Source organism: Juglans microcarpa x Juglans regia, chromosome 5D (genome assembly GCF_004785595.1).
Source record: "Juglans microcarpa x Juglans regia isolate MS1-56 chromosome 5D, Jm3101_v1.0, whole genome shotgun sequence".
NCBI classification, from domain to species: Eukaryota; Viridiplantae; Streptophyta; class Magnoliopsida; order Fagales; family Juglandaceae; genus Juglans; species Juglans microcarpa x Juglans regia.
In genome coordinates, this window is record NC_054602.1 from 24,204,024 (window position 1) to 24,231,100 (window position 27,077).

The 27,077-nt window shown below is 39.1% G+C and overlaps 1 protein-coding gene across 2 annotated transcripts in view; it reads right to left on the bottom strand.

Moving 5' to 3' along the window:
* Nucleotides 1-9,329: 9,329 nt before the first annotated feature.
* LOC121264852 (valine--tRNA ligase, chloroplastic/mitochondrial 2) overlaps nucleotides 9,330-27,077 on the bottom strand; it is a 66,711-nt gene continuing 48,963 nt past the window's right edge. Inside the window, exons 20-27 of one of the 2 annotated variants that reach the window (XM_041168163.1) lie at nucleotides 25,783-25,833; nucleotides 25,590-25,702; nucleotides 18,827-18,990; nucleotides 12,589-12,692; nucleotides 12,384-12,485; nucleotides 11,477-11,549; nucleotides 11,176-11,342; nucleotides 9,330-9,794 (exon numbers count right to left, since the gene is read on the bottom strand). In XM_041168163.1, coding sequence (XP_041024097.1) covers nucleotides 9,666-9,794; nucleotides 11,176-11,342; nucleotides 11,477-11,549; nucleotides 12,384-12,485; nucleotides 12,589-12,692; nucleotides 18,827-18,990; nucleotides 25,590-25,702; nucleotides 25,783-25,833 — 903 coding nt within the window. In that variant the 3' untranslated portion in view covers nucleotides 9,330-9,665. Of the gene's footprint in view, nucleotides 9,795-11,175; nucleotides 11,343-11,476; nucleotides 11,550-12,383; nucleotides 12,486-12,588; nucleotides 12,693-18,826; nucleotides 18,991-25,589; nucleotides 25,703-25,782; nucleotides 25,834-27,077 lie in introns of those variants that run through there. The other variant, XM_041168162.1, reaches the window with a different exon arrangement.

Here is a 27,077-nt window from a genome sequence, read left to right on the forward strand (position 1 = left end):
AACCAAAATAAATCTTAACTTTAGTTAAATGTTAGCCAGCCCCAAAAAAAAAAAAAAAAACATAAACCCATCTATATTTAATTAGAGGTAAAATATTATTTCACATGCCAAAATCCAATTAATTCATATTATCTTATTAATACTCTTATTTTAACAACTAAAACTCATTTAACCCAAGATATTAAGATTATTAATAAAGCATAATTAACCATTTATCAGAATGCCCAGTTGCAGGGTGGTTTGGGTGATAAGGGTTGGAATTGGAGGGACAGAGGGTGGGTTTGGCATTAATTGATTATTTTTGAATTAGGTCAGAGGGATATCTGGAGGTTGGGAAGGATCTCATGGGATTTATTTGGTGTAGGTGGGTGGTTGGATTTGAGAGGATTGGAGAGGTGGGGACAACATGTTCCTATGAGTGGGCCATTGTGGGCTCAAGGGGTTGGGAGGGGCGAGGGTTTGAGGGAACATACAGGTGTGTAATAAATGCATGTATTTCTTCTGAGGTTCCTGACATCATGAGGCCACGTGGATTCTGAAATTTCATTGGAGTTACCTCTTGCATACATAAGTTATCGAAAATGGCCGCTACAGTGCTCTTGTGGTGGCCTCCAATAGTGGATGGGGGGATGGACGAACCGAGACTGGAGAAATGGTTACCATGGTTCAATTCTTATATATACTGCATTTTTCTTTTCCTTTGCGAGAGATTATAATAGTGTTTACTGTTGGGGAGTTGGATTCTTCAATCTCTATGACCTGGTGGGAAGGGGATTGATATTTCATTGGGATGGGGCCTATTGGGTGGATAACTGGATGTCTGGACTTGGTGTGGTGAATTTTGGGTTGACATTTTCTATCCTTCTCAAGTTGGGAGAGTCAGCCCTCATCCATGGGCCAAAGCTTAATGTAACACCCCACTTGAAAAACCTGTTAGGATATGACCTTAGCACCCATGATCCTAATTTGCATAGAATTGTGACTTTTATTTTAGAAAATTTTTTTTAGCACAAGAAATACACTTTGGGTTTAGCTAGAATTATTGGAAGGGTTCTAGTATTTTATTTTTAAAATAACTACCAAGAGGCTAATAGTGATATGACACTTGACATTGTTTTTAGTGGGCTAAGCAAAAAAGGCTAAGTATAGATGGGTTTAGGGGTAAGCCTAAGAGTGTTTAATTAAGGACCCTCAATCACTAAGGACGTGATGGGCTAGGAAGAGGTGCCTAGACCCATTTGAGATTTATAAGATTTTAGGCCTTTTTGAAGAACCTTAGAAATTAAGCCCAATATGTAGTAGGCATGAAGCCTTTAGGTATAGCTTAGTGAGAGTGAAGGCCTTTGGCCCAACCTAAGAAAGACTTGATATTTGGATCCAAACTTAGTAGGCCTTTGAGGCCATAGATAAGCCCCTCAAATATGGACATAAGGTCCATTCAATAACCCACACCCAATGCTTACACAAGTGGCCCAACAAGCCCAACCCATAAGGCCCAAAAGACTTGTCTTTCATTTTTATCCTACAAAATGAAGCCCACATATACCATACCATTAGTTTTCCTCAAGCCCAAGACAAACCACATACCCCTAGGGTTCCCACCCAACCATGATTAGGCTTCTAACTTGAGTTAGGAAGCACTAATCATCTCACACATGATTAGTAACCTCAAACCAAGATTTTTGCAAACTTTTTCTTCAAAATATTTTATTCACATTTATGATCTAAAATATTTAGTTTTTTTATTAAATTTCATTGATCTTAGACTAACATAGAAGTTTAGGCTTGACCAACACATGTCAATAGGAGCCAAGCCATGTCAATGCCCTAATAACCACTAATCGGCACCTTAATGCATCACCATGTGCACTTCATCAAACCAGCCCATAGCCCACACCACTTCTACCATATTTTCAATTGTAATTACACCATTAATACATCATCTCATCACTTGAAAATCAAACCTAGCATTGGGCGAAATACTTCCAAGAAACCAAGCCAAAATCCAACCATTTCCTTAAGAAATCTAGTTGGAACCAAACCGAATGCCCTTAGTTTCTTCAAGCATTTTCTGCTCTTCATTGAGCAGTCTCCACACGCCACCACTCATTCTCACCAATCCCTAAGAGTTCCCTCAAGCACACATGAGCTCGTTGAACAATGTGTCCCCAAAAAAAGGCCAAAACCGATTGGCATTGGCACAAGAGGTCACTCGGCAACCAACCCCATTTCACTCCCTTCCATGACATGCTCCTAAATGATCACTTGGAAGCCAATCCCTCCACCTTCCAACCATCAAAATGAGCCATCATACTTGCAAAACAAAGCCACGGAGATAGGACAAGCAAGTGATGAAAATCTGGCCAGCTTTGAAGACCCATACCCGATGGCATGTAGCATGACCTCACTTGCATTCTTTGCATTTTTGTTTTTATTTTATGAACAATGGCCGCATCTGCACCCATAAAACACAATGAAGCACCTAAAATGTAGAAATGATGAAGATTTTGAATACTATTCACCTGCACAAGTGATGACACAAGCTAAATCTTTCACCTCCACACTCTACCGCCCACTTCAACCAATCCCAAGCCCCTTCTTCATCCAAACCAATGTCCCTCACCCTCCTTGAAGAAGCCCTATAAATACCTCCTTCACCTCCTCACTTCCTCACACCACTTCTCAAAGCCTTCTCTTGAGTTCTTAAGTGCCTTTCTCCTCTTAGTGTGCAAATAAAGTGAAACCGAGTGATTTTAAGAGACTTTGTGATTGAGATAAGAATGAAAACGCATGATTTATTTAGGTTTTAAGCATATCTTGGTAAAACAAATCTAGAAACATCATGCACATGCTTAATGCATGGTAGTAGTAATTTGGTCTTAAGCCATGTTTAACAGTTGGGATGAACTTTTATGACCTGAATCGGGATGAATTTGTATGACCTGAATCTAAGTTTTTAAAATTGTTCCTAGGGTTATATTCATGGTTTTCCCTTGATGATTTTTGAGCACACATGCGTCCATTGAGGTTTTAAACTTGAAATCACATATAGGCCCATAAGAGATGCATGCCGCGGGTTGGTTAAGTTTCACATAGTTGTAGTTTTATTTTTGAAATTCTGAGGGCATAGATGACTTTAGAACATAGGAAATATGATTTTTGTGAATTTTGGTGAATTTTGAGGCCCAATTACAAATAGTAAAAATTTAGGACCCTAGTGGCAATTTTGGAAAGTTTAGGGGTGATTTTGTAAATATCAACTATTGAATCCTTTTGATTATTAACATATTCCTTAGTAGTTAAAATCCTACTAAGGAAGATTTGCCACTAACTTGAATAACTTTGATTACATCTACATCGATACTCTAGCTTCAGATAGTTTGTAAGTTAGCCTCTAACTTATACTTTGATAATTTATATATGATTTATTGATAAATGCCACATTCATGTTATAAATGTCATTTTGAGCTTGAAACATCATGTTCTATGATATATTGAGTACTTGATTACTTGCGTCCATGACATGTAATTTTCACCATTTTAGCATATTATACGAAATTGTCATTTTCACATGAAGCATACTTTACAAGCACATGTCATGAAAAATATTTCAAGTATTACACGAAAAGAAATTTTTGTCATGACCCCAAAGGCTAGTGCAGGGAATTATCCTAGTGAAACTCCTATGTTCACTCTAGAGTGAATAAGAATGGACTGGAAACCCCTAGGTTAATAAAGAACCTTCAACGGGTTCGAATGAATTCTTTTTAAAGAATATGAGAGTGAAGTCATTTATGACACTTAATGCTGGTGGGTGCATATGTTATGATAGATGTTATGATATAATGAAATGTTATGTTATGTTACCAATGCATTGAGAATGAGTTTACAGACAACGTAGTTTCAACATGAGTTATACTATGGTCACTAGTAGGTACTCACAGTGCATATGGAAAACTGTGATGATACCATGCATTATGATGTCAATGTCAATGTTAATGATGGCTTAATGATGATGAAAGGATATATTTTTTAAAGATGATGTTCTTTGTAAGAAAATGTGCATCAGCAATATTTTTCGTATCACTTGAAAGATTTTTTTTTTAAAAAGCTGGATGGAAAAATAATAAAGATTCCTTTGCATGCATTCATATCATATTTATCATTTGTCATGCATAATTTATCTTTGTGCATGTTGGTTGTTAACTTGTTGAGATTTCAAGAAATCTCATTATGGTAGTCCAACTAACATTCCCTCCGGAATGGTAGAAGAGGAGCCAGACCTAGAGCAAAGATTAGACTTGATTTTGATGTTCATAGCCCTAACTCTTCATGCTTTAGAGCGTATGAAAGAGTTGATCTAATTATAGAGACTTGTTAGATTAAGTATTCTGTATTGAGAATATGTTACCTTTAAATTTGAACTTATGATGGTTATTAATGCTATTGAGATGTTTTAGTTCATTTTGGCATGAGTTTTATTTAGTTACCCTTATTCCGTTGAGATTATTGCATACTACTAGTTACATACTAATGCATTGCATATTAACTGTCATGAATATGGGTATGTAACCATGTGTTTCATGTCTCTGACACTCCAAGTCTCCATTACATCCCAAGCAGTGACCTGGGGGTGTTACAAGGTGGTATTAAAGCAATTATGTCTATGGTAAAATGACATGTCCTTAGGAATGATATGCCAGAGTGTAGGTTTGAATCTTTTAGTTTGGATGGGTTTGAATCTTGAAGCTGGAGCAAGATCTCATTCACGTGCCTCTTAGGATTTGGACGATTGAAGCAAAATGGCACCTAACAGAAGAGAAAGAAACCCTGAGGGATCCAATGCTCGCATAGAACAGGACCACCCGTTGGATGGAGGACACGACTTGGCGGAAGCAATTCGCCAGATGATAAAGACAATGAAGCAGCAGTAGGAGATTATCCTAAGGCATAACCAACAATAGCCATGCCCAGAAAGGCAAGAACGGATGGAAAACAAAGGCTACTTGTATGAAAAATTCCTAATATACAGACACCCTAATTTCATGGGAATCAAAAGACCCATGAAGGCCAACAAGTGGCTACTCGATCTCGACAAGACCTTTGAGATAAGGAGCTGAATTGAGGAGCAAAAGGTGCAGTACATAGGGCATCTGTTGCAAGGTGAAGTTGATATCTGGTGGGAAACCAAGTGGCAGCTGCTAATTAGGGAATTAGGCAACATCGCCGCTTTGACCTGGGAAAGGTTCAAGGAGGAGTTCGATAATCAATTATTTCTAGAATCGATGGCACTAGAGTTTGCCACTCTAGTACAAGGAAACTTCACAGTCGAACAATACGCTGTGAAGTTCACGGAGTTGGGAAGGTTCGTTCCACACCTGATTGCCACCAAGAAGATGCAAATGCAGAAGTTTCAAGGAGGACTTCAACCCCGGACTCACAGTTACATAGTCAATTTTTGCATTAATAACTTCCAGGAGTTAGTTAATGTGGCCGTTAAAACAGAAGCAAAGCAACGAAGCATTGCAGCCCAGATTAGACTAGAACGGAAGAGGCCTCTCCCTTCTCAGCAATATGGAATAATGCTAAAAGGAGGATAATACAAGGAGCCAACAAGGGCAAAGGCGTCATGACAGCCCCAACTACTATCTGCAAGAAAAGTGGAAAATTCATTGTAGAGAATGCCGAGTAGGTTTAGGGGTATGTTTTCGGTGTGGACAACTAGGGCACATGATTTGGGAATGCCTACAGAATGCACAAGGCTGAAAGAATGCTCCTAACAACTAGGCGAATTAGAGGCTGCCTGCCTAAGCTCACGTTTACGCTATCACCCCCGATCAAGTTGACAAGGAGGTACTAGAAGATGAAGAAGCAGGAGTTATCATTGGTATTTTCCTTAGTACCCTTCTCTTTGTAGAAATTAGCTCTTATAATTTAGCTGCTAAGTATATGTGCTTTAGGTAAAGTCACCCTATATGATTATACGCCTTGTTTGCCTCTGACGCCACGAGGTCCTTTGTGTCAGCGGCATTTGCATGAACGTGTAACCTACCGATCAAATCATTACCTCAAGCAATAGTAGTCTTGATTCCTGACGGAAGTATGGTCACATGTACCCGAGTCCTTAAGGATTGCCCGCTAAGCCTAGGTGGAAAGGTTATGGAAGCAGATTTGATCATCTTCAATTTAGGTTTGATATGATATTAGGGATAGACTAGTTATCCAAGCACTATGTTGGGATAGATTGCCGAAATAAGAAGATTATTTTTTATCCACCAGAAGTTAGTCAGATCCGTTATAAAGGAGGGACTGTGAAGGCTACTCCCTCTCTAATCTCAGCTTTGCAAGTAAGGAAATGCATAGTTAAGGCCCCATCCCAAGGACTTACAGGCCCCATCCATAGTTAGATCAAGTCTTCTACTATGAAAGAGTTGATCTAACTATGAAGACTTGTTATATATATATATATATATATATATATATATATATATTGATAAAAAAACTGATCTCATTAATCATAGTCAAACACTTACATGAACTCGATAAAACAAATATAATGGAACCAAACTACATCATGTCCTTGGTAACCAGCGGTAAAGTACAATTTGGACATATCTCAATATCATAGACATCTTCTATGCATTCAAGAGCAGCTTTTGCTAAACTGTGAGCTGACATATTAGCCTCATGTTGTGCATGAGAAACTGACCAAGTACCAACTGAGTCAAGTATAAATCTTGCATATGTTATGTGACATTCACGCATACTCTAATTGGAGGTATCTTGGTTCAATAGGTCTACTACCTGTTTTGAATCCCCCTCTAGACAGAACTGCCTCAGTCTAAGTTCCTTGCAGAAAACGGTTGCCAAAAGAAGCCCATAGGCTTCAACATCAAAAGAATTGCCTCTTAGGGGTTTGTTAGCACGAAGGGCACCTATCACAAAGCCTTGATGATCTCTGATGAGTACTCCTATGCCAATCCACCCCTCCTTCGATTGTACAGCTGCATCCTAGTTAATCTTGAAACACCCTACTGCAGGTTTTGACCATCTGTGAGCCCTTGCCAGAGACTTAGGATTAAGTCCAGCTTCTTGTTGGAGTGCCTCCTTATGAGATAAAATTTTTGCTTTGGCTTGTTTAGTGACAGCACTTGAAACACTCTGGATAGATAGCTTCTGCACTTTCTTTGTTCCTTGACACCACACATCCTTAGCAGCAATACATCCCCACAGACCATGGCCAGAGGTCTCAGATTCCTATTCGCATATTAGGCAAAGGCTATCCTCTACTACCTTCCTCCTTTTCAAATTAGCTAGAGTGGGGAGAGCCTCACTACAGGCTCTCCATAGAAACATCTTAGTGGCAGGGGTACTTTTAGTTTCCAAATAGTCCTCCACACTTGGTTGTCCTTGATTCTGACTAAGGATTCCCCTTCTATTGAGGATATGCTACCTTTAAATTTGAACTTATGATGATTATTAATGTTATTGGGATGTTTTAGTTCATTCTGGCATGAGTTTTTTTTAGTCACCCTTATTTCACTGTTATTATTGTATACTGCAAGTTGCATACTAGGATGTATTGCATATTAATTGTCATGAACATAGGTATGTAACCATGTGTTGCATGTCCCGACTTTCTAAGTCTCCGTTATATCCCAAGCGGTGACCTAGGAGTGTCACACTTAATATCTCTTACGGCCCTAAAGAGAACATGCATTGGTGGTGCGTGTGACCTAGACATCCATAGGAATATCAAAAGTCTGAAAGACGTTTATATTTGAATAAGACTTTTGCAAGGGATTTGTTAGTTCTAGGGAGGAAATACCCTTCTTGCAGGGGGTAGAAGCCTTGAATTTAATTTTGATCCAAAGGAATTTTTTTGGTGAAGCTCCTAGGCTAGAGAAGTAATCTACACAAGAAGTGTAGTCAGTTTCAAGTATGGAGCCTAGGATCAATTCTAGAGAAAGTCCATGGATTTGCAGCCAAAAAGTTGTATGTTCTAGGTCTATTCCAGAGAGACTTTGTCCTGGGTGCTAGTGTTGCAAGATCACGTGAAAACCTCGAAATTTTCATGGACATTGGGAAAGTATACGATCTTTGTCATTGGCTATTGGAAGGAGAAGAGGAAAGTAGTGTTGTCTAAATCTTCTGTGGTTATGCTCTTCACAAAACTCCATATTGCTTTGATGGTGGTGTGAGAGGTCATGAAGAGATGAGGCAACCTACCAGAGTGTGATTTGAAGTATGGGTGACTGCTTCTGTTGCGGGGTCTAGTTGCAGATCATTCCATAAAAGCGCCTTTGTGAGTGAGATAAGGCTGTTCATGTTGCGGATGGTTTTGGGGGGGGGGGGGGGTTAACACCAGATGACTAGATGGTGGGTATTCGGAAGGGTACTCACGGAGAGGTTGGGAAGAGCTTACTGAGAACTGAGAAGTCTTTGGTCTTTCCCTTCTTTTTATCTACTTGCTTGATTTTATCATTTACGTGGAGGGTCTTTGCATATTTTAACTGATCTTTTTTTCCCTTTCATTTATTCGATCCAAATTGATTATTTAACTACGCAATGTTTTGAATGAAATCTCACCGTTTAAAATGTAAAGAATTACATTAGAATGCACTGTTCGGTTTTATTTTTCATTCGCTAATGGATCAATTGAAATTAAACTAGAAAAATATAGCAAAAGTATGCTCACACATAAAAGCCGAATCAAACATGAATATCAAATCCAAGAAAAAAAAAAAGAATTGGATATAGCATATGTTTTAATAGAAATCTATTCTGGAAGAAAGTAATTTCCTTGACTGCTGTGGTTTATGACTCTCAGGAGCTTTTCTTTTGGACCCAATTGGCATCTTTTGGGAAACATGACTCCTTTTAGGTTCTCCCTCTCTTGTCTATTCACCATTTGGTCATACAGTGAAAAAGCAAAGTAATTTTGCAATGCCTTTTTACTTTCACTGTACGAGTATAATTTTCTTTTCTTGCCATTAGTGGCAATTTTCATCCAAAATTTTATAAACCCAAACTCAGATCGAACAAACTTGAAAGAATCTAAAAGCAATTTAAATAATTTTATATATTATTTTTAATCAACTTTAATTATTCCTGCATGTTATGTGCGACTTTGATTAGTCTAGCTCTAAATTACATTACTGTTATTTATTGGAAGCGTAACAGATAATTCCGATATATATAGTTCTAGAGTTCAAATCTTGAGAAAACAACAGATGATGCTCCTGGTCTCTGGTGGCAGTAGACTACGAACAAGAAGCCCGATGGAGGGAGGGTGAGAGACAGACAGACAGACAGCCTGGAAGCATCAGTGAGACATCAACACAACAAAAATGTGGAGCTTTGGCACTAAAAGAATGAATACATTTGACATCCATCACAGCCAATTCAATTTACTTCTGTAACTCGTAAAGCTACTATTGATGCAAAGCTTTCTGACATTGTGGGAAGTTTACACATCCCTGCTACCCGCTGCATAGACATTGGGTGGTTGTAAGTAGCCGCTGAACTAAATCTATTTTGACGAAGACAATGTAATACTCATGCTTGAATAACTTAGAAATTAGAGTTTGTTCAAGCAACTGAGATAAATCCATTGATGAGAGAATTAGGGCTCTTGAGATGGAATCGAGAATCACGGGTGTAACTTATTCTGTAACTAGAACGGTTGATTTGAGGAGAGCTAGACGATTTTTGGTGAGAATTATCTTTTCTTCTGCTTCTGCTGCTTTTTCTCGAACCCCACGGACAACATCATTGGGAGCTTTCTCCACAAACTGCAGAGAGCAGAAAGAGATAGTAAGAGGTGCACATCATGCTGATAATTAAGAAAGGAAGGTAATATGATGGCTGACCCTGTGCAAGATAAAGTAGTTCACTCCCCAGATTCCACCTCACCATGGCATGGGAAAACTGCCAATCTTCCATCACGAAGATGGTGATGGCTTTCTAGGGGAATGATGACCAATTTTATAACCATGTCCAGTTACAGAAATTATAGGAGAAGAAAGGAAAGGGACATGTAAGTTATTACATCCAATGCGGAGAATAGGAAAAACTATCAATATGAATGCTCGTACAATTCTGGCATTCATTCTAGAATAAATTTGGTATAATGGCCAGAGCCCCCAGCTAATATACCTGACGTCAGGAAGATATCCAGTGACAATAATATTGGAATGCGTTAGCAATTTATGTGATTTTGCTTAGCAACGTCCCTCTTTGTTTCCTTCATTTTTATGAAGAAAGAATTCAGTTTAGAAAACAATTTAAACGGAAGTGCATCGCTATACACCACATTTTTCCATATTTGTCAAATACAATTAGGTGTACAAGGATTAACTTTAAAATAGTTAAATAAAGTTGATAGAATCAGTATCCCACAGTACATATCCTTTCTTATAGTACAATATTAGTTTAGTATTTAAACTACTCGCTCGTCCTAGATACCACTGCAGGGGTTATCAGCTCTCTCCCGGGTAAAAAAAAAAAAAAAAACTTCCTGATTTCCTATTTGAACTTTCAACTTGTTTCAAAAGTTTTCAAAGTATGTAGAGTAAGATATAATATGGTGTGACCAAAGACCTTTGAAAGATCACCAAATAGATATAAAAGCTCACACAGAATGGTCAGTAGGCCAAAGTGTTGCTCATAAATGCCAGATAATTAGTCGTAGTCCCTCCACTGTCTTTGCAGTCAGCGGTGGAAACAGATAATTGCCATAGTTCTGTCACTTTCCCCAGGAACAGTAAATGGCGGGGGTTGGAGGAAAGCCAAAAAAATTCCCCAAGAAGCCAAGGGCAAACTTGATCGCTTAATGATGGGTAGGCAGTTTCATTCATTGGGTTCTTTTCTTCATGGTGATGGGTGATGCAGAACAATAGGCCTGATCACAGTACTCAATTATATAACTTCTTTGAGCAGGAAGATTTTGGTTTATCTTCTTTCTTCCCTTCCCCAAGGATAGGGATTTAAAATGATGAAAAAAAACTAGTGGACTGTTTGGGAATGCAGTAGCACTCTGTGCCTCTGAATTAAATTTTAGTGCTTTGTTAATTAACTAACATGTTTGCAGTAGCTAAAAGCATTGCTTGAAATGCAGAATACTTGGTGAAAATGCAATTAAAGGGCATTGGCAAGAAGTAAATGAGTTCATACATTGGGAGAACTTAGGCGAGCTCTTAGTCCATCGTATTCAGTCTGCATCTTGGAAAGACGCTTAGAAAGACGTTCAACTTCCGCAGAGATATCGATCATGTCAGTAAGAGGGAGATATGCCTCGAGTCCTTCACCAGATACTAAGTGGACTGATTGCTCTGCATCACCTGAAGTTATATAAAAATTCATTGAAACAACTGGTTCAGCACTTCGTCATCAGAAACCAATCGATAAACATACATAATTGAAGTACAAATCCACTTCTTGGCCAAAAGGTAAAAAGATTTGAAAGGAAACATGCCTGGAGGAACGTTCGTAAAATGAACATTATGAACATCTAGCCGGGATAAAAGTGCTAAAACCTCTTTTTCCTTCTGCATCACACAAATGTATGCTTAGAAAGACGTGCTGGACTTCTACCAAAAGTCACACTGCCAAGTGTCCATATGATTAAAGTAACCTCCATGGACATAGCCAGGTTATTAAACAGTATCAACTGGATGTATCAGATAGCTAACAGACAAGTATGGATGATGTTCCCCAACAATTTTTTTTCATTTTTCAGCTTTCAAAACTAACATTTTTTTTTACCCCAAAATCATTTTTCCTCTCCAACATAATTTTCATCTGATCATTTAGTGGATCCCACTGCCTTCAGAAGAAAAAGGAAAAGTTTCTACTTTAAGTGGGACCCCATCACCTTCACAAACACCAAAAACACACAAAATTCTCAAATTTAGCTACAAAGCAGCAAAATCAGATACAAAAACAACTATGCAGAGACAGATCAAATTCATGACAACATAATTCAGAAAGAAGAGCATAACAAGACTTTCCAGCCTATTAAAGAAAAGGTAAATAGAATGTCTGTTGTAACAAACTAAGTTCCACTATATCGAAAGATTTGATTTCATGGACAGGTTATCAACCTGATTTGATCACAAATATCTCAAGACTTTAGGATCATTGGATACTCATATTATGAGTTATGAACCATCAAATGGGGGACTCTTCATGAAGTGCATCATTAACTTTTCTCATTCACCAAAAAATGCACAAGGATCAAGAATAAAGTAGTATTTCTAATTGTTTAGCAGATGACTCTACGATCGAAAACAGTCATGTACGATAGCACAAGAGTTATGCAGACGGGGGAATGCAAAATTCTATATACAAATACCGTGGATAGAGAAATGGACAGCGCTTACAGATACATATTGTATGACTTCTTCACTTGCAACAATAGATGCAGATATACGCTTCCCTGGATCAACAGAATATTCCGCTCGAGCATTCCGAACTGCTCTAATCTAACAACCATAATGAAGAAAATAGGAATGAAGGTAATGAAATTTTACAAAGAAACAGGTTACATGTGAGGGTTGAGGGAGAAGGAAGAACATATATACTTACCAACGCTTGTAAATTTTCAAACTTCTTTATTGAGTTGGCATGCCTTGGAAGTGATGTTTGTGGCCAAGGAGACACCATAAGAGCTTCTTTTCGTTGGGGAGTGCCTGTTCAAACAATTAAAAGAAATAAAGAATCCTAGATACGACGACTGTCAAATTGTTACACTAGAGAGAGATAAAGAGTCGATCGATACATAATTCATAATGGTGATTTCAGGGCTTTGGAGAGAAAAATTGGAAAAGTGAAAAATATGGCATAGATCAAAAGTGTCCCAATACCCTCTTACAATTTTTTTTTTTTTGATAAGTAAAAATGTTATATATATCAATAAGAGTAACCAAGTACACTAGATGTATACAAGAAAACACCTAACCCATACTAGAGAGCTCCTAATGACCCAAAAAGCCCGTGAAAGACTACCCAAAATATACCAAGCCCAAATTGGAATAAAACACACCTCCCCAACCCCAACCCCAACCCCTTGTTTCCCGTAAGACTAATACTCCATCCGAAACTCCCTCAACGAGAACGTCTTCATAATGCCCTCCCTTTAGTGTTCTCTCGACTTGAGCTACCACCTTTAGCGTAGTAGTTGATTGCCCAAGCTTTAACTCCCTGCTTTTCTTAAAACTTGATTTGGTTTCAAGCAAGTGGCTCGCCTTAATCATAGTGAGTAGTGCTTTAAATTGGTCTTCACATCCTCCATGTGAGAGCCCCACAATATGTTGAATCTCGTTAACCTTATGCAGAACCTAATCCGATGGTGAACCCGCTATATTGTTTATCGAAGGAACAAAAACCAGGGGAACAACATTATCCCCAGACACAGTACTCAACTGCACTCCCGACCCTAGACATTCCACCCCACAAGGCACCAACGACAAACCCATAATTTCCTCCCCACCATATCCTGCATTCAAATCCCGAACCTCCTCAATAGCTATTTGGTTGCTGCCCATTGTTGTTGTCACCATTAAAGGTTCCTCCCCTCCATCGATGAAGACATTGCTTGTGTGTGCTCCACCCCCTGACTATCCTTTCTGTGCCACTTTGTTAGACCCTACTGCTCCCTCGGGAGGCATAGAGCAGGTAGGGGAAGCACTACATTTTGTTGCCCCATTTTCATCTTCTAAAAGAGGCTCGTCAGCTTCTTCCAAAGTACTCAAGACTCTGGAAGGACCCCCCCATGTTCAACTATAAGTGAACCCTGGAAAAAAGTATCAACCCCATTAGTAACTGGTAACTGAGGGCAATCAGATGACAAGCTACCGATGTCTTGAGTAACACCGACGTAAACAGGGATGCCGGCGTCCAACGAAGCTATTTGTAACGGTGTCGAAACACCCTTTGCCGGCGCACTTGAGCTTTGACAGCCCACAAGACCTCCTCCACTTCTCCCATTGTCACTTGACAGCCTGTCTCCTACAAGTGTCGTACCCTTTCCTTCTGCCACAGAGCTATTCTCGGCTGGACTACCCACCAGTGACCTCAACACTGAAGCGTACAAGGCACCTTTGACCGAGGAAGGCCTTCCCACTGTCTTTCCATCAACAAACTCCCCTTTGTTTGCATGCTTCAAAATAGCAGCTTTGGACCCAATAACGCTTTGAATGGACTGCAGAAAACCTTTCCATCCAATGTCATTTGCGCCTTCCGGAATCACCAATAAACCTTTCCTCCTTCCATTCTAGAATTTTGAGAGTTGCAAAAAGCTACCCATTGCGTTAATATGATGTTGAATAATGAGAACTCCATTACCCATCTTTAGCTCCCTAAAGAATCCTTTGTGATGGTTGAGTTTTAAACAATCCTCTATTCCCTTAGCCACCCACAAAGCTGCCGTCCCACCTAGACACATGAACTTAGCCATCCTTTTACCACGTTTAGAGATGCGAAAGCTATTTCCTCCCTCTTTCATAAAAACAAAAGTTTTCGATTCCACCTTCAACCACCTCTCACCTTCCCTCTGAGACGAATCCACGTCGCACATCGTCATCGTCTGATCCCAAGATCATCTCTCTTTGTCATCTCAAGGAAAAGATGTTATAAAAAAAAAAAAAAAAAGCAAATCAGAATAGGAGATCTTTGCCGACAAAAATAGAGTGCAGATCAAAATCCCGATCGCCGAAGGGGACCGACGTCAGGGGCCCTCAATGGAGGCACAGGTTTGGCAGTCGATGTCACCTCTAAGAAAGCTAGAGAGAGAAGTGTGTGAAAGTCTAGGTCGCCGGAGGGAGGACCTACACCAGACGGCCCTCAGCGAAGTCGCCGGGGCACGTCGGCCTTGTCTGTGTAGATGGTGAGGTGTCAGTCGCCGGTCTAGGGTGGGTGAAAGGTGGCGGTGGGTTTGGGTGGCTTAGGGTTTTCTCAGAGACCTTTTTTCCTTGATAAAAAATCCCCTTCTACAATTTTAATATATACATATATATACATTTTAGGTTACATTTGACATTTATACCCTAATTGAGTACGGTTATTACAATTATATCCTCACACTATCCTATCCCTCAGCGGGCTATGAAATAAGGACTTAGTGAACACATCTGCAAGTTGCTCCTCAGACTTCACAAACAGAGCAGAAATATCACCACTCATTGAAGTTTGTTCCTTAAGCTTAGTATCTTATTTTTTTAGTAAGTAATGAAAGATTTTATTGAAGAAAACAATAGGATAGCCAATATACACTGGATATAAATAAGAGTGACACCTAAGCATGATTGAAAACGGATGCAAGAAAATCTTGGACATTTAGTCCATTAAAATTTATTGCCATTGACCATTGAAATAAAGTGTTAAGAATAAAAATATAAGCATATTCGTTGTCTACTCGTGATCTTTGAAGCTTCTATCATTCCTTTCCTTCTAGAGGCTGAGGCACCACAATAGACAAATAGGAGCAACCTTCCGTACAGCTATGATTTTTGGACTTCCATGTAAGCCCTTCCAATTCACTAGGAAGTCAATTGACCTTCTAGGCATCATCCATGCTAATCCCACTATTAAAGAAATCATTTCATAGGGGCCTAGCTACCTTGCAGAGTAGAAGTAGGTGATTGATGGTCTCCCATTCCTTTTGCATATACAACACCAATCTGTCACAATGATCCGGCGTTTCCTTAAGTTGTCTATGGTGAGAATCTTCCCTAAGAAAGCTGTCCATACAAAAAAAGAAACTGCTTTTAGGGGCACCTTAGTTTTCCAAATACTGCTCCAAGGAAATGAATTAGTATCTTAACTAGTAAGGGCCCAATAGAATGAAGGGACGATGATCTTCCATTTTTTTGAGGGGCTCCAGAAAATGTTGTCCACATCTCCCATTCTCACTCTAGTACAGTACCATAGATATAAAACAGGGTGAATGCATCAATTTCCCATTCTTGTGAATGCTTTAACAACCCACCTGATGTGATCTTTTCACCTCATTAGAGCACCATCCACCCAAGTCCCACCAAACTTTGAGTCCATTAAAATATTCCACAAAGCCTACCTTTCTTGTTGATATCACCATACCACTTCCTCAACAGAGTTTGGTTGAAAACCAGTAAGTTAGGAACTTCCAACCCTCCCCCTAACTGAATTTGAACTCCTCATTCATTTTTTTTTTTATAGGTAAAAGTAAAATTTTATTGAAATAAAGATATTGTCAAAGTGCACTGGAAGTATACAAGGACCATGCCTAATAACATCTAGGTACTAGTGAGAGATACAAGCAGGTCATGAAAATTATCCATATTACAAATAATGGCCAAAGCCCAAGAAAGTAAAGTATTGTAGAAGAATCGCTTCAGCTCATCCAAAGAACGCTCCATGTCTTCAAAGCACCTCTTATTTCTCTCTAGCCACAAGCACCACATAATGCAGTAAAGGATCATTCTCCATATAGCAGCTATTTGTGCATTCCCCCTAATTCCTGTCCAACTTCCCAGAATATCCCTAACTCTTCTGGGCATGACCCAAGCCACCCCTGTCCTATTAAGAATCTCATTCCATAAACACCTGGCCATCTCACAATGTAATAAGAGATGATCCACTGATTCCCCATCACTCTTGCACAAAAAACACCAATCTGTTATGAAAAGACACATTTTCTCAGATTATCTAACGTGAGGATCCGCCCAAGAGATGCAGTCCATACAAAGAAAGCGATCTTAGAAGGTACTTTACATTGCCATATAGCCTTCCAAGGAAAATTATGATCATTAGATACTCCCAAGATAGCATTGTAGAAAGAGTGCACAAAAAATTTGTTATTTCCATTCAAATACCAAATCATCCTATCCTCCATCTCACTGCCCATCGATATTACATATAACGAGTCCAAGAAATCAGCAAGCATATCCAACTCCCAATCATGAGCAGCTCTTGAGAAACTTGCATTCCAATGGACAGCACCATTAGATATTACCACTAAGTCAGCCATGGCTTTGTCGCAAGAAATCTGGTAGAGAGTGGCAAACACCTGCTTTAAGACCCTTTCACCGCACCAGACATCATGCCAAAAATAAACTCTATTACCTCTTCCAATAGCAAATCTATAACACTTGGAGAATCTTCCCCATCCAACTCTATGTTTTTCCACAAGCCCACACCATGTGTCCCTCTAACTTCCTTAGAACACCATCCCCACATCATACTCCCATACTTAGCATCTATGACTTCTCACCATAAACCCTCCCCTTTCTTATGGTATCTCCACAACCATTACCCCAAAAGTGCTTTATTGAAGACCCTCACATTGAGCACCCCAACCCACCACATGGAATTGGTGAGCAAACTTTATCCCAACCCACAAGATGGAACTTAATTTCTTCCCCCATGCCTCTCCATAGAAAGTTGTGAAAAATTTTCTCCATACAAGAAGCCACACTTGCAGGTAATGGAAAAAGGGATAAGAAATAGGTAGAGAGGTTATAAAAAGAGTGCTCTTGATCAGAGTTAATCGACCACCTTTGGACAAATATAGCCGTTTCCACCTAGCCAATTCTTTCTAACACACCATCCCAAATGGTTTTTGTCTTGAAAGTAGCCCCCAACAGAAGCCAAGATATTTCAAAGGCGTCGAAGCAACCTTGCAACCCAAGATATTCTCCAAGTCCTGGATATTATGTACACAACCATTTCAGACTTTGAGAGATTTACCTTCAAGCCTGAAACCACTTCGAAGCAAAGTAATACAGCCCTCAAGTATTGCAAATAATCGTTGTGCAGCTCGCAAAACAAAAGTGTGCCATCAGCAAAGAGAATGTGAGATATAGTAACCCCACCCACTGAAAATCCAGCAAGTAAACCTCCATTCATTGCCGCTCTCAACATTCGACTTAGTGCTTCCATAACAACAACAAATAGCAAAGGGGAAAGAGGATCCCCTTGCCATAGTCCCCTAGAGCTGTTAAAGAATCCTTCCGGTGCTCCATTCACCAAAACCGAGTAACGAACCATAGATATACAATGCCTAATCCATGATATCCATTGATCCCCAAATCCACACCTCCCAAGTAAATAGCACAAAAAATCCCAATTAACATGGTCATAAGCCTTTTCTATGTCTAACTTGCACAAAAGCTCAGGTATGCCCTCCTTGATTCTACAAGGACAAGATATATTTTCTTCGGGCTTCTCATATACTAAATTCCTAGTAGTCTCTTGCCCTCTAGAAACACTTAAAAAGACTTGGTCTAAAGGCTTCTTATCTACTGAATTCCCATTGGGCATTAGGTCATTGCACTATGAACTTAACTCATTGCATGTGAATATTTGGGTTGCCACTACTAGGGGATGGCTCAAGTGGTAAGGGCTTTACTCTGGGGGAATGTGCACCCCACGAGTATAAGGTTCAAACCCTTAAGTACAAACAATGTCTAGGGGCCACATCCCATCGGTAAAAACAATGTCATGGTATTGCGGTTTACAAAATTATTCTGTTTTTTACCCTTCTTATTTCCATCATTCTGAGAGATAAATGCAATTTTTAATCCTTTTATTAGAAGTCCCTGCATTTTAAAGTTTACACTCCACACGAGCTAGACACTTCTGGAACTCTATACATACCAGTACCAATACTGAAATTATACCTGCCACCATACTGACATCCATGTAATACGGGTTACAATACCTCAATAGTTATTCAACTCGACTACCGTTTGGTAGACCCAACAAAGCAAAAAGTATTATATTTTAAAAGAGGTAAACATTAAAGAATCACCAAACAATGTACAGTTCAATGCAGGGGCTGAAATACTAGAGAACTCAATAACCTGCCATAGTTCCTCAGTAACGAAAGGCATGAAAGGATGCAGCAACTTTAGTATGTTTTCAAAAACATACAACAGGACTGCCTGTGCCACTGATGCAACAGAATCACCTTCGGAGGAATAAAGGCGAGCTTTACTGGCCTCAATATACCTGAGGAAGGGCAAAAGTGAATAATTGGTCAAAATGAAAAGTTCCAAATGCCAGACATGCAATACAATTTAGTAAGCTGAATAGCCTCGTTGATAATAGAAGGTCAGCAAATTTCAGAGATTGTATGTACTGCTCAACAAGTACTCCATGCAATGTCTTCATGTTTTTTTTTTTTTTTTTATACGTAAAAGTAAAATTTTATCGAAATAAAGACATTGCCAAAGTACACCGGAAGTATACAAGGAGCATGCCTAATTACATCTAGGTACTTGTAAGAGATACATGCAGCTCATGAAAATTTTCCGTATTACAAATAATGGCCGAAGTCCAGTAAAGTATTGTAGAAGAATCGCTTCAGCTCATCCAAAGAACACCAGAAATGGGATTTTATTTTCAAATACATATCAAGAATTGGGAGATTGGTAGGCCAGGTCTAGTTCTCAAAAAATTGGGCACGATAAATAAGTCTAAAGAATCTAGGTTAAGCATTTCCTGTATAATAAATATCTTTCCAAATGGCATAGGGAATATTTTTAAATAAAGTAAATATTCTATGCACCGCATTTGTGAATTTTCAAATAAGAGACAGAATACATTCGTTGCCAGATTGGTGAGGTGTATTTCCAAAAACTTGAGAATCCAAATTCCTTTTTGTTATGCAATAGTGGGATACAACTTATGATAAGTGGGGTGCAGAAAATTTGACAATTATGTATTAGTTATTGTATTCTATGCTAACAAAGATTAATCAGGGTTATATTTCTCCAGATGGCATAGAAGATTTGGGATGCAGCTACTCATACATGAAAATCGGGAATGAATCACAAGTCTATGACTTGAGGAGACAAATATGTGGGATGGTCGGTAGCCACCTATTTTCACAAGCTTCAGGATTTATGATAGGAATTGAATCATTATCAAAGTCTCCAAACTAAGTGTTCCAGATGCTTGAAGATTAAAACAATGAAAGAATAGGAGTGGATTTATTAGTTCTTAGGCGGTTTGAATTCTTAATATGAACCAGCTCATGTTTAGAATTTGGACAAGGAGCCCCCTCCTACTCAAAGTGAGGTATTTGCATATCTCCAGAATGAGGAGAGTTGTAGTACCAGGCTAGGCTCCATTTGACAAGAACAATCTGCCCTAGTTAGTGGACCTCAAAGGAATGGGAAAGGAGATTACCAAAGTGGGATGGTGACAACATGACATGAGATACCTTTTTTCTCATCAGTAAATAAGAATTTTATTAAATTAGGCGAAACCAAGTACACAGAACATATACAAGAGCAACACCTATGCATGAGTGTCTAAAGATACAAGGAAATCATGTAAGTTCATGCCATTAAAGTCTGTTACAATCGACCAATGGAATAGAGCATGAAAAAATAAAGTTCTAATCTCGTCCATTGTCCGTTCACGAATCTCAAAACTTTGACCATTCCTTTCCACCACATAGCTGCAATTTGTGGTACCTCGGATGCCTTGCCAGCTGGCCAAAAAATCCACAACCCTTCGTGGCATCACCCAATCTAATTCTCTCAACACCCCCCCCCCCCCAAAAAAAAAAAAAAAAATATGATTCTCTCACACACACCCCTTCGCTGGTTCTCTCATGCGCATCTCTCTGTGTGTGTGTTTGATAATCTATTTCTGTCTCTATTTTCTGTTTCCCTCTCAGTTCTTGTTTTGCAATGTAATAATCTCCACCCACAGCCACTGCTCCATGCCGTTTTATCACCAGTTCAACAATATTAGGTAAATTATTCTCCCTCATAAGGAGTATATTTAATGAATTTCGAAAATGAGATTTGCTAAGATTTAGGTTAGGTTTGGATAGTGAGTTGAGTTGAGTTGAGATGAGTTGAGATGAAAAATGAAATTTGAATAAAATATTGTTAAAAAATTATTTTTTAATATTATTATTATTTTGGGATTTGAAAAAGTTGAATTTTTTATTGTATTTATGTGGGAATTTGTGAAAATTATAATGATGAGATGAGAGCGTTTCTCAATCCAAACTGAGCCTTAGTGTTTTGAATTGTTGAGAACATATACTTAGTTATGTTGTTGGGGGTGTTGAAGATGAATTTAATACTCAAGTGTTAGTCGTGGGTGTGTATAGTTCGGGGATGGTGAAATTTTGGAAGATTAAATCTTTGATCAGTCTTTTTTGAATGTGCCTAGATGTTTTCAATCTGTCTAAGTTTCATCTAGACTTACTTTAGGGTAAATTAGCAAGTCTCAATTGCGGGTATTAGCTAGAATTTATCCACGTTTATGTCAAGGTTATATCGTTGAGTTTAGACCTTAATTACGTTGAAATAATAAGGGAATAGAGGCCAGTATATGTGCTGTCCAGCATCATGTTTACAATCTAGAAATTTGGGTTTATCAAATTTGAGGATAATCTTTTTGGGCAAGTCTAAATTCATGATTGAGTGAAATTTTAGAGTTAAATGAGATCATTTTTAGTGTTGAAGTCGACGGATTGTATTGGCCTTGAAATAGGTTCCAAGTGATCGTTGGCGAAGGAACATCGTGTGATTATTTTGACTAGAAATCGAGGTAAGTGGCTCTTTAATGGGGTTTTGCTAAAAGAACTGGTTGGTTTTGTTTGGAATGGTGCACTTTGATATTATATTTCAAACTTGTGTAAACTTTGGATTTGTGCACATTTTTATGGTAGTTGGGCACTGCTTGTGGGAATTGTGCAAATTTAGTAATGGTTGGAATGTTTGAGAAATATTATGTGGCTTATTAAAGTTTGAAAGTTAAATGTGAGCATGCTATTTATGCTTGAGCCATATGAATGTCTTTGTGACATGTTTGATGTCCCTCATGGGGTGATGTCTTCGTGTCTTTATATCTTTGTGGTATATTGAGCCCTCGCGGCATGATTTCTTTGTGCTATATTGGTGATTTCCCTATTATCATGTGGCCTTGAATATGACATTTGGTTGTGGATGAGATAAAATTGTATTACTCACATTATATTTTTATTGGGAACTTATTCACTCTCATAGTCAAGATAATTGCCAACTCCCACACCCCCATTAAATTGCTACTTACTGAGCACGTGGCAGCTCACTTCATTTCACATCTTTTTCAGAGTTGTAAAAAGTCGCTCCTTTTGAGGTGATAGCTTTTGAGCCAAAGACTCTAGCGTGGACTTGGTTTAGTCAATTGAGGTTGGAAGTTATGGGGCTTGATGGTTTTGTTGCTTGAAGATGGTTTTGGTACTCACCCATTTCTTTTTTCCTCTTTTTTTTTCTCGGGGTGTCTCTTTTGTACTAACCTCATGTACTAGTGTGGATCTATGGATTTCTCTCTGTACACTTTCTCTCTGTACACCTACGAAAATTAGTTTTTTTGTTTTCTCTTCATTCCATCGACGATGTTGCTACATTTTCGATCATAGTAGTACAACCGTGGTATCCAGATGGGGTTTATAAGAGAGCTTGTGATTGAATCAAAGTTATTTTCACTTGTGAAGGAAGGATGTTTAAGTTATTTTCACTTGTGAAGGAAGGATGTTTGCCACATATCATAGAGAGAGGTTGGAAGATTGAGCATGAGTTACTGCTGGGTTTTTCCACAGTGCAATGGCTAGGGAGAGCACTGGAGGATTGTTTGAAAGGAGATAAAAAGGAGTTTTATGCGACAACTAGGGAGGGATATCATAGTTTTATAGCACAACGATGTTTGAATAGCCGTGGTCGATATATGGCGGTAGTAGAATATAGTGAGGGAGGAAGGCGAAGCTTAATCTTTATACCTAAGGAGAAGGGGGGAGGGGATGGAGGAGACTGAGGGAGGCACTGCAAGAGTGTTTACAGGAAGGGAGAAACATGGATGGGTCTCGTGAAGGAGCACAATTGAGGCCAATGGTGGAAAAGCTCCAACCGAATACTCGGTCCTACAAGGAGGTGCTCATGCTGGTGGTGTCTCACCATGAACTGCAAGTAGGAGACGGCAGTGGTAGGTTTGAAAATGGGTACACTGCAGGAAATATGCATCGAGCCCCTCATTTTGCTTTACGGAAAGGAGGCATTGGCAGGGAAGGTGTCGGCATGGAGGAGATTGATGTATGCAGCACGTTGTTGGAGATGCAGGAACAATTGTGGAAGCTGCAGGATAAGGTGGGAAAAGTGATGAGATGTGTCGAGGGTAATAAGGAAAAGGAAAGGGAACAAGAAAGTACAAGGGATGGGATGGGCAGGGCTTGGGTGATCAGAGGCCCAGAAAGATTTCATATAAACATCAGAATAAAGGGGTGGCCTTGAAGCTTGCTGGACCGAGCAAGGGGGTGAAGCTCAAAGGGTCGGGCCAGTGTGGAGAGATCACGAGTGTTAGCCCATGGGGAGTAATCAAGTGGGCCTACAGGTTGGGCCTCAACCCATGGGGCAGCATGACGGTAGAACCCAACCCATATGGAGGGAAGGTAAAGAGGCTCCATCCAATGGCGCAAAGGGGCTCCTTCCACAGGAAAACTTGATGCGAAGCAAGCGGACGGCGGTAGACACGTCGACAGGGACATAGAAGACGCTGGGGACGGCGGTGGAACAATCAGTAGGTGGTCAGTACACGCCGTATGTCCAAAAAAGGGCGGCGGAGCATCCAGAGGGCATTCCGAAACCTCCGTGAGGAGTTCACTGTCAAGCGGTGGTCAGAAAGCGTCAATGGGATGCGGGCAAGAACGATTTACTCTGGCGAACTCCCAAACACGACTCCTCGACGATTCTGAGTTGGATGAACACTCAAGAGGAAAATGTGGACGCGTGCTCAAATGACCTTTCCCAATCTGGCAGTGAAGAACTGCTTTTTCTGAAGAAGATAATTCACAGAGACTCGTCCAGGTGCTCAATGGACATGTCGGGGAGGGTGAAAAGTTTTTTGCAAAAGAGACAAGGTTTGTCGATGGAATTCAGAGTGGGTGAGCCTATCCCGCTGAATTATATGTTATCAATTCAATCAGGTGTTTCAAACTGGGTAATTCACAAGGTGAAGGAATTACAACAATGTGTGGGGATAGAGAGTGAATGCTTCGAGAAATAGTTTATCGCTCTGCTTACCACCATTGAAGTGAGGCACCAACAACATAGGAAAAATGGTTAAAAAAAATAGTGAAAGCTGAAGAGGTTAACATGGTGGATGAATTATGAGGGTAGTTTCAGCAAGGACAGGTCAAAAGGGAAGGGGCTAGCCTCCCCCCAATGAAACCCAAAATTGTATCAAGGAATGTCTATGGGCTCAATGAGGCCAATAAGCATCTCCAAATAAGAAATTTGCTTCATGAGTGGAACGCGGACATTGTTTGTTTACAGAAGACAAAATTGAAATTAATTACTAGAATAATTGTGCGAAGTTTGTGGAGTAGTATACATGTGGATTGGGTGTACTTGGCTTTTAATGGGGCGTTAGGAGGTGTTTTGGTGATGTGGGATAGACGGGTGATGGAGAAAAGGGAGGAATTTATAGGGGCATTCAAGGTAGCATGTGAGTGTGACATAACTTTTTGTGGACTTTTGCAGGCGTATATGGACCAAACTTAAGACACCAACAGAAGAATACTGTGGGAAGAATTAGCTGGAGTACATAGTTGGTGGGACCTTACATGGTGCATTGGTGGAGATTTTAATGTCATAAGATTCCCAAGTGAATGTTCTGGAAATAAAAGAGTGCGGCCAGCAATGACAGAATTCTCGGAGTACATCTTTGATTTGAACTTAATGGATCTGCCACTTGTGGAGGGTTCTTTCACGTGATCTGATAATCAGACGTAGTCTCGACTCGATAGATTCTTAAAGTTGAATACAAATATTATAAAGTTAAAAAATTATTTGAATATAATTTTTTAATATTATTTTTATTTTGAAATTTGTAAAAGTTGTATTAATTTTTTTGTTTTGTTTTAAGTTTGTAAAAATTGTATTGATTTTTGTGTCTAAATAATGATTAGGTAATAATTAAATCAAAAACTTGAAAACTTGAAATTGAAAAGTGTTTTGTGTTTGAATTATGTTTGGGAATGAAATTATGAGAAGTTTTGAGAATTTTGAGAATTCTCATGTTTGCCAAACATCCACTTAGTCATGGTGATATGCTCCCTCAAGGGTCAAGATTTGAACTAAACCATTTCTAGGGCCACGTCCCTCGGTGAAAAGCCAATGATTTACCTGATTTGTGTGATGGGGACATGTTACATTAGTTTTGGGTTTAAACAGGTAAAAGACATGTTGCATTTGCAGTCTCCGAAATCCCTTATCATAAAAAACAGGTATCTGAAGTAATTTGCTTCACCTGATACGTCAAGGAAATGTATGTTCATCTGTCATTTTTACAGTATATAACTTCCTTGGTCATCAAAAAAGTATGTACCCCATGCTCAACGCTCAAGACCAAACAGGATTTTGTTTAGTTTTCAAGCACTTAAAGCATAATTAATACATCTGGACTTCAGCTTTACTATGTATCGTTGGAGAAACCTAAGCTTTGCGTCTAACCAGTAAATTAATCTACCCTCCAGAAGGCAACCGTATAACGATAGGATATAAAGATATATTCTCCAATGAAAAACAACTTCATCAAATGTAACATACCAATCAGCAAAATCACCCCAAAAGAAATCATAGGTTTCTCTTCCAACATCTCCGAAGAAATATTTGTCGTAACTTGCAGTGGCCAGGTCAATAAGCAAATGAAGTTTTGAGACCTGAAAACAAGACAAAGTAAAATGGTAACCACCCGGGCTATACTGAATAATATAGAAAGGAATGTTAACAGTTATCTTACCACCCAACATTCTGGCAATGGTAGCTCAACAAGAGACTTCTCTCTGTCAAACTAAACAAAAAAATAATAATGATAACAACAATAACAATAATAATAACAATAATTCTGTATTGGCTACCTTCCCAAATAAATGCTAAAACTACATCTAGAAAAAAATGAAATGCAATCTTAACAAATAAAATTAATGATGAGATGATGTTCATGAGTAAATGCAAAAATTTATGTTCTCAATACTTTTAAGTTCATCAACTTCCAAATGTAAGCTCTCGTAGATGATCAAAGTTTTTGATGAACCATTCATGTAGGACAGTCCCTATATCATCCTTGCTTAATCTGGAAATGGTGTGGTGTATGATTTAGTGAAAAAGTTTTGATTACTTGGATGGGTGATTGTCTTAAACCCTGCCTGATACATTGGGAAGCAAATTGAGAACACAGGATGAAGCGTAGGCTGATCCTGGTAATCTATTGGGTTACCCACTTCTATACAATGTCATAAGTAGAAAATTTATAATCGGGAGGAACCATGCAAGATTGGCACCAAACCTAACCATCAAGAGAAGATGAAGCTCTTTCTCTCCCCGAAAAGTTACCTTTGTTAATGACCAACAGGTGTTTCCGTATATGAAATACACCTAACCAGATAAAAGATAAGAGCAAATGAATCCTGAAAGCTAGAAATGGAAGAACCAAAATGAACAATCATCCAATGATACAAGTTTGTAAAAAGGAAATCTTTGAGTTCCGCCACCGTCTTGTCCCTATTCTCAAAAAACCAATCAGTTTTCCTCAATATACACCACAATAGACAAGACCAGACCATCTTTGACAAAGCTTCGTTCTAGAAACAGCTAAACTAGTCGCTAAACTAGTCCTTCCAACAGTCTAAAAGATCTATCACCCAACGACGCATAACCAAAGCTAACCCAAACAACCCAAGTATAGCATTCCACAAAACACCAGGCACTTCAAATTGCACAACAGATTATTAAAAAAACAAAACCCCTCCCATTATGCCTATACACGTAATACCAATCCATCAAAATAAAAATCATCTTCCATTCGTTACCAAAGGGAGAATCTTCCCTAAAATAGTTGTCTAAACATAGAAGGCCACTCTCAAAAGGGGCCTTACTTCATCACATGATCTTCCCATGGGAATGAGATGGTATTATGGGAAGGTAATACATTATAGAATGCACTTTCCATGATGGTCTCAATGTTTTCACTTCCTTGGTTATTCGAAGCCAAAATATATCCTATTTCGATAGGTAACATAAAGCCAAGATATGAGC